Source organism: Chiloscyllium plagiosum, chromosome 15, assembly GCF_004010195.1.
Source record: "Chiloscyllium plagiosum isolate BGI_BamShark_2017 chromosome 15, ASM401019v2, whole genome shotgun sequence".
NCBI classification, from domain to species: Eukaryota; Metazoa; Chordata; class Chondrichthyes; order Orectolobiformes; family Hemiscylliidae; genus Chiloscyllium; species Chiloscyllium plagiosum.
This window is the reverse complement of record NC_057724.1, coordinates 57,055,713-57,072,139: the sequence shown is the minus strand read 5'-3', so window position 1 is coordinate 57,072,139 and position 16,427 is coordinate 57,055,713. Positions and strand designations below refer to the sequence as shown.

The window sequence follows — 16,427 nt, the reverse complement described above, 5'->3', positions numbered from 1 at the left end:
CCCTACCTTGACTCTGACTACCTTTTTAATGATCATACGTGTACAATCAACATCTGGACTCCTTTTTTGTTTACACTTTCTTACATTTCCCCTTTGCTCATCTTATTCTTTTCTAGGTCTACTTTTTTTTTATTTTCCAGCAACCTCAAAAATGTCATAAACCTTTTTGATCACTCCATTTTCATCTCTATATTTTTAATCATACATGGAGCTCTGCTTTTAGCTGTTATCCCTCTCCCACTTGCAGGCTTATGTCTATTCTGACAATAAAAACAGAGACATTCTCATGAAGGGTAATTGTCAGCCTGAAACATTGATTCTCTCTCCACAGATACTGCTTGATCCAATGAGTATTTCCAATATTTTCTGACTTCATTACAAATTTCCAGCATCTACAGTACTTTGCAACTGTATCAGACATTTCTTCCTTGAAGGCTTCCCATTGTTCATACTGTTCTGCATGCCAAAGTTTGACTCTATTAAACCTGGGCTAGATCTCATTTTAATTCACAGAAATTAACTAGTTAAGATTTGCACTTTTAATTCTTTGTTCTCTTTCATAAGTATTCAAAATCTGATGATATTAGGATCACTATTTCTAAATAGTCAATCATTGGAAATATGCTTCATCCACTCCATTGTCTTAATCACATTTAGCACTCTTTCTTTCCTCATGGGATTGGCAACATATCTGTAATGCACATTTTGAAGAAATCTTCCTCCTTTTAGAATGTTACAATTGATCAAATCTGTGCCTGGCCACTGTAAGAGTGACTCCGCTAATCCTACATGCCCCTGTCTCTCTATGTAATGCTGCAAATTCTTTCTTCTTCAGTTGTTTCTCCAGTTTCAGTTTGAAAGATTGATTGATTGAATCTGCCTTTGTACTCTCATTGCATACTAAATATTTATTTAATATAACACTACCTCCTGTTTTACTGCTAACAACATCTTCTTCTTAGTGTACAATGAGAGTGCAAAGGCAGATTCAATAAATCAGTCTTTCAAACTGAAACTGGAGAAACAATAAATCCTTTACATTTGTCTTCAGTGGAGAAGAAGGTGTTGTTACTGTAGCAGTAAAAATAGAGGTAGTATTATACTAAATATTTTATTGTGGATCCTAATCACTTGCTACATCATTGCTCCTTGAAAGTGGAGTCGCAGGTAGATAGGATAGTGAAGAAGGCATTTTGTATGCTTTCCTCTATTGGACAGGGCATTGCATATAGGCGTTGGGAGGTCATGTTGCGGCTGTACAGGACATTGGTTCGGCTACTTTTGGAATATTGTGTGCAATTCTGGTCTCCTTCCTATTGGAAAGATGTTGTGAAATTTGAAAGGGTTCAGAAAAGATTTACAAGGATGTTGCCAGGGTTGGAGGATTTGAGCTATAGGGAGAGGCTGGGGCTGTTTTCCCTGCAGCATCACAGGCTGAGGGTCAACCTTTATAGAGGTTTATCAAATCATGAGGGACATGGTTGGGGTAAATAGGCAAAGTCTTTTCCTGGAATGGTGAAGTTCAGACCTAGAGGGCATAGGTTTAGGGTGAGAGGGGAAAGATATAAAGGGGACTTAAAAGGCAATGTTTTCACGCAGAGAGTGGTGCATGTATGGAAATTGCTGCCAGAGCAAGTGGTGGAGGCTGGTACAATTACAGCATTTAAAAGGCATCTGGATGGGTACATGAAGAGGAAGGGTTTCGATGGGCCAAGTGCTGGCAAATGGAACTAGATTAGGTTAGGATATCTGGTTGGCATTGACAAGTTGGACCAAAGGGTGTATTTCTGTGCTGTACATCTCTATGATTCTATGACCTGTTACTATCCTACTTTATACTGGAATAATTAAAGCCCTCCATTACAGCTAAATAGTTCTTGCATTTTTCTGTAATTTGATGTTCATATTCTCTATTCAGTAGCCTAATAGGACTTCTTTACTCCTTTAATTGCAAGCAAATCAATTCTGTTTTTGATTCCTCAACTACATCACCCCTCTACATGGCTATAATAGTTTCTTACTGCCACCCTCTTTTTATTCCAATCTGTTTCTTGTATCCAATAATAGAAAGTTCCCAATCTTCCTGTTCTCTGAGTTTAGTCTCTATCATTACCATAGCCTAACATGGTGTCATGTACCTGCAGTTCAACCAATGTATTTCCATGGTATATGCAGTTACACACATGCAAATAAATTATGATGCTGTGTTTCTCTGCCATTTTGATTAACAGGTTAGGGCCTTGGGGATAGCCCAAGGAAATACTGTCACACCTGCAGTCAGGGTAGAAACTAGTTTTCTGTCTCTTAGACTAGAAGGCCTTGATTAGAGGCTGACAGCTCTGTTGTCTGAGTAGAACATTGGAGACAATTGTTACTGCAAGCTCTGCACATGATGAGGTAAATCAAGCTGGGTAGGAGCTTTGAAAGTATTTGGAAGTCAATGAGGGGTTTGGGTTGCAATTTGCGAGGCAATGAGAAGAGGGCAACGTACAGTGTTACAACTTGGGAACCCTCTAATGGGCCAGGTTAAAGAATGACTGCCCTTCCATGCCAGCCAAACTGATCATTTGCTGGGGGCTTCTCTTATGGCCAGTCAAATGGCAGTCGTGGCAGGATGAGACTCTTAAGTTGGTATCAACTTCCCACTTAAGGACCTTAATTGGCAACGGGTAGACAAGTGGCTCAATGCTATTCTCACCACTGGTATAATTGCCGGTAAGGAAGGGGTGGGGAGTAGATACTGTATTTAGTGGACTACTCATTGTATTTAGCATGCTGATTCAAACACACTTGTGTTCTTGGATTTAGAGGGCATGAACTCAAGAGAGGGAGCTAGAGTAGGCCATATGATCTGTTCTGGATTAGTGGTGCTGGAAGAGCACAGCAGTTCAGGCAGCATCCAACGAGCTTCGAAATCAACGTTTCAGGCAAAAGCCCTTCATCAGGAATAAATGCAGTGAGCCTGGAGCATGGAGAGATAAGCTAGAGGATGGTGGGGGTGGGCCACCCCCACCCTCCTCTAGCTTATCTCTCCACGCTCCATGCTCACTGCCTTTATTCCTGATGAAGGGCTTTTGCCCGAAACGTCGATTTCGAAGCTCCTTGGATGCTGCCTGAACTGCTGTGCTCTTCCAGCACCACTAATCCAGAATCTGGTTTCCAGCATCTGCAGTCATTGTTTTTACCTCATATGATCTGTTCTGCTAGCTCTGTCATTCAGTATGATCATGGCTGATCTTGGACCTCAACTCCACTTTCCTGCCCACTTCATAATTCCTTGATCCCCCTGGCAATCCATCATGCCCACATTATTTTCCGGTAATATTGCCTCTTTAGCAGAAGAATGTTCCAAAAGAATTTAAGCTTTTTAAATAAAGCAATCTTACAAAACATGATGCCATTTTTGATGATATAGCACATTATTAATTACTAATATATTATACTGCATTTAATAAAAAATCATAAGTATTTTGCACCAGAATAAAGCAATATATGATGTATTGTCAAGCTTCACACTTCCTGCCCTGCAGAAATATGAAAGCCTTGACTATCTAGTACGTATTATGCCCTAAATTGTTTGCTTGCACCACAGATCACCCAAAGAATTTATGCTAATTAACAGCATGTGGCTCTCAAAAGCCACAAGCCTGGATAGTATAGTATATTACATTTATGGATGTTTTTTGTGATTACCTTTTGAACACACTGCTTCTCTACGATGTGATTTTTAAAAAAAAACAATTTAAATATATTAAATCTTCAAAGATAAAACTCATATCTTTTGTAACACTATACATAGATATACTGAGTATGTTTGAAAACTGAGCCACTATTTGAGATTATTTTGAAAAGGTACTGCAGAAACTTTCAGTTATGTTACCTCTATTTTACCACCACTTCATTCTTTCCAAAGGAGCTATTAAACTTGCTGTCATCTGAAAACATCTAATAGGTCATATTTGTTAATTTCAAAAGAGGCTATTAATTTAGGCTGTTCATGGAGACTGGAAATTTGCAATTTTTTACCATTATGAGAATAATGACACCAACCAAACAACACCTTCAAATCTGCTTTAAAACTTGTCCTGTTTCACCATCTGTCCTCAAAACTGGAACAGAAAACTTTGGAAACACCAAGAATTGGTAAAAATATAAAGCTAATGAAAGTTTTTGAATATAAGTTGGGAAATTACATCTGTCAATCTCACTCTGCTATTCATGTTTTCACATTAGGATTGATGTTACAAATTTTCATATATTAACAGGCCATGTTAATGTACCCAATCAGCGGTGTTATAATCTATCATAATATAGACAGCTATGGCTATAGTAAAAGAAAAAAATTGCATTACAACAAGTTATAATATATAAATGTGACTCTTTTATAAACTTTGATGTGTGATATAATTGATGTTTTCTTTTGTAACATGCACATTTTATACAATACGTCTTAAAATACTTGTTTATTTAGAGATATCGTGGCAGAAAGTCTTGTATGGTTTTCGTCATTGTTCTGTTATCTGTACTGTCATATGTTTCATGTTCATAAGCCTGTACATTTTTTTTAAGTATTGGAACTTTTCTAGCCATCAAATTGCACCATAATTCATGATATAAATTGGCAATCAAAATTATACAAGAGCTCTCACCCAAAGTATGACCTGTTTCCCTCTCTGTAGGGAATGCCACCACACTGTGGAATACTTCCAGCATTTTCTGTTTGTCTCATAGTTTCAGCATCCATTTTATTCTAATATATCTATTTATCCAATCAGTGAAGAGTCAGAATCAGAAAAAATAATTTAGAATTGTGAATTCGATGTTTTCTGTACCTCATTTGATAATCTAAAGGGAGATTATATTAAGAGATTAGTTTTAAGAAGTTTTTATTTTATTAAATTTGAAGTAGTGATATTTCATACCTGTAAAGTTAGTTTTCTGTTGGTGTTTGAGACTTAACTGGCTGTTCAAAGGAATGTAGTCCTGATCTACAATGCAAATGTTTTAACATTGTATCACTGAATACATTCATATGGCAAGCCAGGGCAGTGCAGATATTATTTTTGCAAAGCTTACACAGGAGCTTATGAGTTCATCAGCAACTTCTGGATTTTTGTTTTTACTTTTCTATACATTCTTGCTAGAAATTGTTCCCCAAGTTATACAGCAACAAGGAGCTCTTTTAAACAGAGAAGTAGTCTGTCCCAATTTTAGTTAATTCTGAAGCAACCTTGAGCAGTGAATGCAACAATGGAAACTCATCCAAAATAAATCCTGAGAAACATTCGACAGAACTGACTTTCAGTGCATCAGTTTGTGCTGGACTTGGACACAGTTCAGGAGGTGGAGGGTTGATGTCCATCAGTAATACTTGTTGAAACTTATGTATCTTTACATGTGTCTATATATACATGTGTAACTGTGTTTGTGGAAAGCAATATGCTTGGAGCCCAGTGTACAATGTATTGATGATGCGTATCTTCTGATAGATTAACTAAATAATTGTAAAAAGGTATTTAATACTGACTCATGTCCTACTTCAAAAAAAAACCCACCGGAATAATGAGCAATCTATCAGCAATGATTTTCATCCTTTCATAGATGGGTGTACCAATCAAAATTCTCTACTTACCCAGCTACAAATAATAGGGCTAGTGAATGTAGATTTTGCAAAGAGACATTCTGATATGGCTTTGGTGAATCTTCTGGTAGTGGTAATTTAACTGATACCTTGGTCAGAAGAGAGTGTTCATTTCCTAATATGCCTTCCATAGCCGTACTGAATGTTATTCTACAGTCAGAAATATTTTTCTACATTTGTTTAAGTAATGTCCAGTCTTTCTGTGATCATATAAAAAGCCAGCCACAGGGGGATATGTTCAAAACTCTATATCCTGGTTCTTTTTATTAAAGTTAAAGAAGTAAAATTCAGATGACAATGCTAGCTCACCTATGAGAAATTCGACCTGATAAACTTTCCTAGGCAACTATAATTTTCGGCAGTTTTTTTTTAATCGATGGAGAAGTATAGGAAGGAAGTGCTTCATATATTATCCAATTTAGATTAGATTATATTAGATTCCCTACATTGTGGAAAAAGGTCCTTCGGCCCAACCAGTCCTCACCGACCCTCCGAAGAGTAACCCACCCAGACCCATTTCCACTCTGACTAATGCACCTCACGCTATTCTGGATTAGTGGTGCTGGAAGAGCACAGCAGTTCAGGCAGCATCCAGGAACTGCTGTGCTCTTCCAGCACCACTAATCCAGAATCTGATTTCCAGCATCTGCGGTCATTGTTTTTACCACGCTATGGGCAATTCAGCATGACCAATTCACCTGACCTGCACATCTTTGGACTGTGGGAGGAAACCGGAGCACTCAAAGGAAACCCACGCAGACACGGGGAGAATATGCAAACTCCACACAGACAGTCGCATGAGGCTGGAATCGAACCTGGGACCCTAGTGATGTGAGGCAACAGTGCTAACCACTGAGACACCATGCTGCGCTAATTATACGTGCTATATTTTACTTTAGCCTATATGGACTAGCACCTATCTGTGCAGTTTTCAGGCTGCACATTAGACCTTGCTTGAATGCTGTCAAAATGAAGCAAAAATTGAAATGTTCAATGCACGAATATAGTAGGTAGTTATTTATACCAGTTCATCGAACATTTTAACAGAATCCAGATTGTTCAATGGGTGGAGGCAAATTCTAAGTGTGAGAAAATGTACCTACACACAATAATTCAATTTTGGTGGTACATTTGCACCAGTCAAAACTTGCAATGTAAATTCTGAGGCTAGAGATCAGGCTGTTAATGCCCTGACACACCAGGGATGTAGGCAGTCTTTCATATCAAATACATCAGAAACTGTTTGCAGCTTGACTTAGTTCATCTTCAATTTGTGTAGCAGATTTTTTTAAAAAAGAGAAACTAATAAACCCAGTGTTTCCTTGTGGAAGTTATTGGCAAACTCTCACCAACTAAATTCCATAAAATGAAATCAAATAAGGGATCAGACTACTTGCCGCAATCGCCAACACCTCTGACCGAGTAGATGCTGAAGAAGAGGCAGACGGTGTCCTTACCTGGCACGCAGTGAGGACAGCACTGCTGTGGGACTGTCACTGGGCTGGAGCAGTGAATATTTGGGCATTTCACTCGATTGCAGGCCACGTGTCCATTCTGGAAATTTAAATCCTTTGTCAGTCATAAATACAAATTCAGACATTACACCGAAGAGAGTTTACACAGCTTTGAGCTGGGCTATCTACATTATACTATCATCAAGGAATCATTGTTAGGAAGTAATGTGCTCATCCCACAGTCATTAAAAACCCATTTTGTAATCTTATTTTGCTACATCTAAGACTCTATATAACCTCTAAAAACTGGACCTTTCTCCAGTGCAGCGTTTATATGGTCATTTCTAATTGATTTTTTTTTCAAAGCGCATCTTATCTGTAAATATTTTCATCTCTGACTCATTCACTTTGTTGTTTATGGTCAACTTTGAAAAGTTAACCACGATGAAGTTTGTGCAGTGCATTTCCCGATGCAGTGATAAACTGCTGAGGAGAACGTTCCCCTCCTCCTCATCACTGACCCTACCCCTCCATCCCAACACTGACCCTACCCTTCCACTTCATCACTGACCCTTCCCCTCCACCTCATCACTGACCCTACCGAACCCTTGAACAGGGGGGGGGGGGGGGGATACCTCTCTATCGAGCTCCGAACACTGTTCCATCAATTCTAACTTCGCCAAAAGCGATCACAGTCAAGAGGTGAGGCCAGGTTTTGGGTTACGATTCTCGGTACTCCAATTTTTAAAAGCGAGTCTACCAACATATGCCGGAATTGTATCTCCGTATCATTTCGCTATTTGAACAGCAGCTGCACTCGGACGCTGTCTGTTACCGCCAAGCTTGTAACGATCACGGGATTTCTATCACAACAGAGCTCAAGTATGGTTCTGTTTGGCCGTACACACTTTCTACACACTTGGGTTTACACATTTACACCCAGGATCGCAAACACTGAAAGAAGAAAATGATGATGCCAATATACCTCCAAACAGAGACAGGTTATACAATACACGAATCCATAGGGCTCCAGGTAAGGGTGCCATCTCTCACCCAAGCGATACTTCTTATCCTGGAACACGCAAAAGGCGTCGGACTCTGTTCAAGGAAATGCAACAACGGGAATGTGAGCAAGCCGACCTGGTGATAGCTGCCTTTCATTTAACAGAGGTCGAATGACAAGGAAGCAGCCTGAGATATCTCCACAGACTGAATCTAGTGTCTAACCACACGCAGTTAAAAACCACACAACTCCAGGTTATAGTCTCAACAGGTTTATTTGGAAGCACTCTCTCATCAGGAGCAGCGCTTCGAAAACTAGTGCTTCCAAATAAACCTGTTGGGATCATAACCAGGTGTTGTGCCGTTTTTAACGTTGTACACCCCAGTCCAACACCGGCACCTCCACATCATTGTAACCACACACATATCCAAGTCATACAAATGTGAAATGTGGCAGCCCAGGCAGGTGTGATGAAGCATTGAACTGCCCAGACATTGAAGTGCCCGGCCTTGGTTACCCGAGCGATTGGACAAGATTAGAATGTTTTCTGTCGTAAATAACCTTTTTTTTAAAAAAAAATCTCAAATGAAGGAGGGATAGGAACTCGCACACAGCTAGGGAACATGCAATGGACTCCGCTCAGTTGCCCCGGAATGGAGTTCGTTTTCCCCGTTTTTGAGCGATCAGCAGCCGATTATTGCAGTTATATTTGCAGACTGGACACGTTAGCTGGAGCTAACCAGCGCTGTTAGACCCGAGCGGAATCCCGACAAACACGGCATCCGCAGTATTCCGCTTTTCGAACACTCCGCCCTGACCCAAGGCCGGTTGTTTCCACAAACTGGTACAGTCCAACCCAGCCCTTAGACGAGACTGGCTCTCAAAGGAAGAGAGCGTGTCAGAGTCCGCACACTTCCAGCTTTATCTGCTGATTTCAATGTTGGAACACCATCCTTCTCCCCCCCCCGCCCAAAAAAAAACACGTTCACACTGAGTGGCACTTGTGTGTCAAACGTCAAAATTCTGCAATGGCTTTGAACAGGGAGAATTCTTGACATTAGTTTCGGGTTAGAGTTAGTGTAACACGCGGTAGAGGAGAGGGTTCGCAGGAACTACAGCGATTCTTTCAGATGGAGGTCGGAGCTAGCAGTAAACTATATCGGCTCCGGGTCAGATTGAAGTGAAAGTTAATCAGTGCTCCTGGGTAAAGCCGGTAAAGCCATCATTCAGGTCTGGGTGCACAGTGATGGGAAACCGCAGGCGGGGTTCTCAGTTTAAAGCAGGGTCATGTGATAAAGCAAAGTAGCAATGGTAGTTTGTGGCTAGAAAGGTGACCTGTGATTGAAATTGGGCGGCTCTGCACTTTCGGTGATAGAGCTCAGCGGTCAATGAAGATAAGCCGGGCGGCAATTGTCCATGTTTTGCCCCACAGCAGAATCGCCAGGCTTGGCTCAAGGATTGGAAAGGGCAATAGTTCATTCCTTGGCGGGCCACTAGGATCGATAGCCTTGTTTCTGGAAGGAGATGATGGAGAGGGCCGGGTTAGATTAGGAGCAGGGAGCTGCGGTTGTGGAGGAGCTGAAGAACATTGCTTGAGCGGCATTTGCATGGGGTTCGGGTTATTTGGGTTGAGCAGCCCGTCCCCCAGATGGAAAGGGCTCAGGGGCCGGGTTCAACATGAGCAATTAGCTTCTCCGCTGTGCTGTAGCTCTGGGAGCCGCCTGCCCGGCTCCGAGCAGGATGGAAGAATAACAAATGGGAATCCTTGAAATAATAAATAAACCGTTCGCGGTTGGTGGTGAGTTCTGTGCGCTGGACATGAACCCAGCTTCGAGGACACGCCTGCATGTGCTTGTGTGTTGTTGCTGTTGGAGTGAAGTTGCTATCCCTCCCCGGTGAAGGGATGAAGCAGGGCACCGAAACCAAAAGAGAAAATGCTGGAAAATCTCAGCAGGTCTGGCAGCATCTGTAAGGAGAGATAAGAGCTGACGTTTCGAGTCTAACAGACCCTTTGTTAAAGCTCAGACAAAGGGTCACTTAGACTCGAAACGTCAGCTCTTTTCTCTCCTTCCAGATGCTGCCAGACCTGCTGAGATTTTCCAGCATTTTCTCGTTTGGTTTCAGATTCCAGCATCCGCAGTAATTTGCTTTTAAGCAGGGCACCGAGTTGCCCACTTACGCTTGCCCTGCTCGGGTTTGCCCGCGTCCACCTTGAGCAACATGAGCGCGCAGTAAAGGACCAGGCGGACCCCTTCTCTGCCCGTCAGTCTCCAGCTCGCTCTCATCCTTCCGCACAGTTCGGGGCCAGGTCTCCACGGAAACTGCTCAGCAAAACGGGCGCTGTGTTTTTGAACGGCGGAAAAAAAAAGGGGGAAACGTCACTTGAATTAACGCGGCGGTGCAGCCCCCTTCCTTCCTCTTTTGTTTAATTTGGTCGGAAGATACAGCCAGACTGCGCAACAAATTCCACCAACACGCCTGACTTTCCCCTTCCAAAATAAATCACGGCATATTTTAAAACACACGTCCCTACGCTCAGGCACTTCAAGGCGTGCTCCCCCCCCCCCCATCCTGGGCTGGAAAGTTTCAAGGTATATTTAAAAGCGGACGCTCTGCTTCTGACTGGACTGTTAAAACATCAAACTACTGATCCGACAATAAGTTAAAGACATGATCGCACCCCTCTCTCAGCGCAGACCGTCCTTGGATTTCACGCATTAGTATTTTGTCAGGAAATAGGCATTCCATGTCTTTTCAATGTAATTCCTGACAATGACTCCGCTGAGACAGTGTTGCGTTTAAAAACACACTCACCGTCCAAGTGAGATCACTTTAATACCCATTTACACGTTCAACTGTCAGTGGCTATCTATAATATTCAGGCAGGATTTCCCGTCAGGATTAATTGGCACTCATTCAGTTTTAAATTTTTTAAAAAATTACCTTCTTCAAAACCTGTCCGATTGATTGACTATAGTTCAGTGTTTCTTTCAGATGTGATATCCCAGTTCTTTAATTGGGCAGTTGCTATTTTCCATCACTCTCTGACTGATCGGCTTGACTAGCACAAGACCATTCTATTTTTGAAGTCTGTTTCCAGTGGACGAGTGAGGACCTTTAATTCCTGATGCAACTCCGCCTGAGTTACTGGAGATGTCATCCAGTATTTTCTGGCAACACTCTTGGTATGTTGCTGGCGAAAGCTGACGAAGGTTTGAAATAAATCACTTCTACTCGAAACTCAAGTTTCTCAATACTAAGACTACAAGTGACATACTGGTAAAGTACATGATGGCCATGCATGCACATGTAACGAATAACTGTCCAACGTTCGTACCTCGGAATAACTATATTGGAATATTGGTCAAGAAAACGGTTTTTTAACCAATCACAGCTCCAACTACTGTATTACAATACCAAATGAGTTTACACATGAGTTCGAGTTTGTTTCCAAGACTGACAATCAAGTATAAAGATTTTAACTCGGAGCACCCTTATCCCTTTAACACGAAGGAATGACTTACCGGCAGCTGTTGACGCTGCAGTGTTTAGGCGCTTATTATTGGTCCCCTTTCTGCCCGGGAAGTCGGTCCAGTTACACAGCGCGTTCATACAATGCACTGTCCTCCGTACTGGCTGACGGCAGGTTTTTCAAACGGTCTGGGGTATGCCCGAGTTGCTCAGGGGCACAGCAGCTCGGATCAAAGAATCAGTTCAACTGTGCAGTTCCAACTAGTTTGGTAGATCAGCGATTGTCTTCTTCAAAATCCACCCCTTAACACAAAACAAACAGAAAATTGAGCACCTTGTGTGTAGGACTGTGCGTGTGTGAATTTCTGGGCAGCACACATGCAGACAATGAAGTCATATCCCCAAGCCTCTCTGACAGTCTAATGACCAGACACTGCCCCAGTGTTTAATGTTCACACTTTCATTTTCTGCCAAGTGTAACTTATCGTTCCTGAAATCCCTCAGGTGGCCGAGCTCCAATCTGCTGCAGGGGATCAGAGTAACTCAGCAGCGACCCCCACTGGCTGCTGCCCCTATGACAGCCTCAGGGTCTGCAGCGTGGGCCGCGTGGATCCAGCGCCGCTGTACACAGCGTGGTCACAGCACAACCATTTGGAGCGGATCAATCATTTGGGGAACTGGTGGCTGACTTTTAACGGGATTCTCCCTTCTTCTCCACCCACACCCACCCCTCCCCCCTTATTTCAAACCTCCTTCGCATATGTGATCTGAGTCGGAGATTTCAAACAACCAAGACGCCTTGGGCACGTATTGGATGCTCAGTGAGGGCGCATCACACACCAGGAAGGCAGTAACTTGCAGTCCTTTGGCAAACTTGGTGCAACTCAATACTGACCGTCAGAACGCTAAATTGGTGTCAGAGAACCCCGGAGAATAAAAGAATGTTAGCCAGCGAAATTGCAAGTTCTAAAACACGTCTTAGGAGAGTGGTAATGGAATTTATGATAAATTGTTTAAAACAAAATGCAGTGTAGCGTACTTTGGTCAAGCCATTAAGAACTGTTATTTAAGCTGGATAAGGAAACAGATGCAAGTTGGGGTTAGTACCCGGAGTTGCCTGCAATAAGAAACAACAACTCCTGTGTCTTTGCTGGCCCCCCTCACACGGAATCCACTGTGTTCTCAGTTTCTGCGAACATTATCTGCCTTGGACAAAAGCCATTTCATTTGTGACATGCACAAAATAAAGCGATTCTACTCGACTAATTGTGGCATGGCTCTGTATTAAATAGTTTGTCAGCATTGCGGGGAAAGCGAGGGAGGCAGAGTCACTTCCGAACGCACCAACAATCCCATTACCGGACGTAAATTTCAGAAAAAAAATATATTTAACAACAGACTTTTGCAATTTGCTAGCTGGTTAGTAAATAGAATGAGGTCCATTGAAACAAATAATTTTCCCAAACGTTGCACACCGTCAGTCACTTTTAGAGACATGCTGTCAAAGGCTTTGTTTTCAATGCTTCTTGAATCCTGGAAACTCCGGTTATATTTATAAAGATTCTGTATTTGAATAAAAATAACGAGAGGTTTGCAAAAATAAAACGGTAATGAAAAGATTTTTTTTGCCTCTCCTATCACTGAGTCATCTGCAAATCAAATACAGAAGGATTAGATCACTAGGTAGACCGAACCGTTACACAAGGAACTCAGAAATGCTTTGTAAATGGTTGAATATTTAAGGAATTCCATCTGACATCATATGGTTTCCGGACTTTAAGACAAAATGCAACATAGTGGTAGACCTTTTGTAATTTTGTAAATTAGGGGGACTGACAATTTTCAAATTATTTCAATTAATTTATTCTGCCCTGACAAACACCATTACTTACGGATATATTAAACTTTTAAGTACCACGTGTGTTTTTCAAAGAAGGCCATCCAAGCGAAGGTTGGCTGAGAATGTAAATTTGTGACTGTCATATCCCTGTGTGAAGCATTCAGCCCCCTAATTCATCAGGAGATATCCCACCAGAAGAGTGTCAAGGCAAGTTTAGACAGCAACTCAAAAGGGGAGAGAGGCCATTCAAACAGAAAATAAGCTCAGATCTCCTGTGGATACAGGGACAATAAGAAGCTGATTACCCCTCTCAGTAGAAAACCCTGCCCTGTTTGTTATGTTGCAGAGTGCAGGCATAGTATGAGATGGAAGAAAGGAAATTCTGGCTGAAAGGCATCTTTGTGTTTTATCCTTCGCAGAATATGTTTTAGAAAGGCGTTTAAATAAACAGTTACCATCGCGGCAATCTGTGCTAGTGTGTTGGTTGGGGTTTGAGCTGCACTGTGCTAAAGTGTGACATGAAGTCAAGCTGATCACTTCCACTAGACACTCCTGCATGGACAGGTGAGAAGAATTAAAACCCCGGTCTCTTTCTGTTTGCTTACAGCAAGTTATCAGCAGGGTCACTGTTTAAGGAAACTGGACAAACTCCTTTCAGCTAATTGCAGAACCAAGAATCCCCAAACACCTACTCAACTGCCAAAGGGAGTACTACTGAAATCACCTTGTCAGCTACATTATACTTTTACAATCCATTCATCATGGTCAAGTCAAAAGCTGATTTGTATATTTTCTTTAACATTTACTTTTTAGACAATTCATTTCTAAACAATGTGTATGTGTGTGAGACTTAACATTTTTTCTTGTGGTTTATTCATTATAAACTCACTCTTTAACTCAAGGAAGTTGGTGAAATTGGATCCATTTATAACATAAGTACATTTGAGCTGGGAAAAGTTACTCATAAGGAAAGAGATCTTTTTTTTAATTGATTCTGTTATGACCAACCAAATGAGGGGTGGAATTAAGAATGGGAACCAGTTCATCCCTCCTTACCCAGGTGCATGGCATTTTATGGGCATCCCATACAGAATCATCATGAATTGGGAAACCATGCCCAGAGACCAGTTGTAACAAGAATTTTTCAGTTTGCTAACTGAAAGCAGGTCTAACCCACACCACTGTGATCTCCACCATAGGTAGTTCAAGGAGGCAGGTCATGAATCCACCTCAGTTGGAATAGGGATCAAACCTCATGCCCCTTGCATATATTTGATTCCCTTTAGTTGTACAGCCAACTGAGCAAGCACTCCCAACAAATGCAAGTTGTTGCACCAATATACACTTTAGCATGCATGGTGTAGCCTGGAGCTTTGGGTGGTGTTGATTGAGGCTCTAGGTTCTGACCATCGCATGGCTGACTTTGGTATACGGTAGAGGGATTTACAAGTTGAAACTCAACCTGAATGATTATATTTCAAATATTCCTTCTTTTAAGATCGGTCCTGGAATAGGTCTTGAATCCAGAGATTCTGCCTCAGAGGCAGGAGCTGCGGTCTAATGCTTTACAAGATCCCCAAAAATTGTAAACTTAGATGCTCATAATTTTGCAATCATTTATGATTTTACATCTTAGGTTCATTTTAATAGTTGTGTTTATCTATGTAATGAATTTTGACTACTTATTTGTATAATCAAAGCAATTGAGGACCTGCAACCATGATAATTTTCAATGCACCACAAAAGAAGTTCCCATTACTTTATGTATATTGCTCTACAAAGAGAACAAGGGGTCCTGGTTCAATTACTGTTCAATCATTGTTGTTAACTCACATCCTGGGAGATGGGACGGCAAATCCCAAGAGGAAAATGGGGATTTGGTGTTAGGGTGGAAACAGCTGACATGACAATAGATATAACGCTATTGGCCCAAGCAATCTCACATTAAAGAGGGAGCAATCAGCCAAGTGTTTGATTCTGTAAAATTGTAAAGCCCTGTAAAAGGCTCAGAGGTTCACAATATACAATTAACATCAGTTGTTGCTTCAATCATAAGCCAAATTCATGTTCACATGACCGCAGTGTCACAGCATCATCAGATATGCTGTTGAGTGCCTTCATAACTGGAGGGGAAATGAAACATTGTGAGATGTTAAACTGTGTTAATGATTGCAGTTAATGCTGGAAGTGAATGAAGAAGCTACAAGAAGAGGAACTGTGGTATAATAAGCCAGAAAACAAGTTTCAAGGTTTTCCAGAACAGATCATAATTATAAGATTGTAAGAAATAGGAGCTGAAGACCATTTCGCCCATTGAAACTGCTTCACCATTCAAGAAGATCATGACTGATCTGATTATGACCTTAACCCCACTTGCCTGCCTGTTCTTCCACAACCTTTAATTATACTCAATGTACCTTTCAATGAAAAATCTGCCTAAATCAGAAAAACTCACTGATTTAGCTTCCACCACTCTCTGGTGAACCTTCTGTGAACTGTTGCCAATATAAGTATATTCCTTCTTAAGCTATGAGACAAAAATATACACAGAGTTTTAGATGCAGAATTCCTGTGACAATGAAAAGAAGAGTTACCTACTTTTATACACCAACTACCTTTTAATAAAGGCTAACATTCCATTTGCTTTCTTAATTGTTTGCTACATCTGCTGGCTGCAATATAGTCTGATCCTGCTTCCAAGTGTGGGCTGGTTTGAGTACATTCTGTACTCGATAAGCACACCAATAGGCTGGGTTGCAAAACGCAAAAACAAAATTTCTACTTTAGATGTGATTCTACATGTGGGCAATGCTTACTGAATAACCCTGACTGTGCTAATAGACAACAACCAATTTAAGGCAATCAATTGAGCTCAGAACTGTTTTTTATGCAGGAAGTGATATTCATTTATATGTAAGTATCTGTTCTCTCCAAACAAAAAGAGCATTTTAAGACTTTTTTTAATTAACCAGGGTATGGGGAACCAACATTTCTGGTATCTTGATAATATTATGACCA

General features: G+C 41.3%; 1 protein-coding gene across 3 annotated transcripts in view; it reads right to left on the bottom strand.

The window, feature by feature from the left end:
* Positions 1–11,993, bottom strand: part of chrdl2 (chordin-like 2) — a 63,175-nt gene extending 51,182 nt beyond the window's left edge. The window contains exons 1-5 of one of the 3 annotated variants that reach the window (XM_043704965.1): positions 11,623–11,993; positions 11,042–11,301; positions 10,278–10,438; positions 8,081–8,193; positions 7,099–7,195 (exon numbers count right to left, since the gene is read on the bottom strand). In XM_043704965.1, coding sequence (XP_043560900.1) covers positions 7,099–7,195; positions 8,081–8,193; positions 10,278–10,383 — 316 coding nt within the window. In that variant the 5' untranslated portion in view covers positions 10,384–10,438; positions 11,042–11,301; positions 11,623–11,993. Of the gene's footprint in view, positions 1–7,098; positions 7,196–8,080; positions 8,194–10,277; positions 10,439–10,778; positions 10,869–11,041; positions 11,302–11,622 lie in introns of those variants that run through there. The other 2 variants (XM_043704964.1, XM_043704963.1) reach the window with 2 other exon arrangements.
* Positions 11,994–16,427: the final 4,434 nt, after the last annotated feature.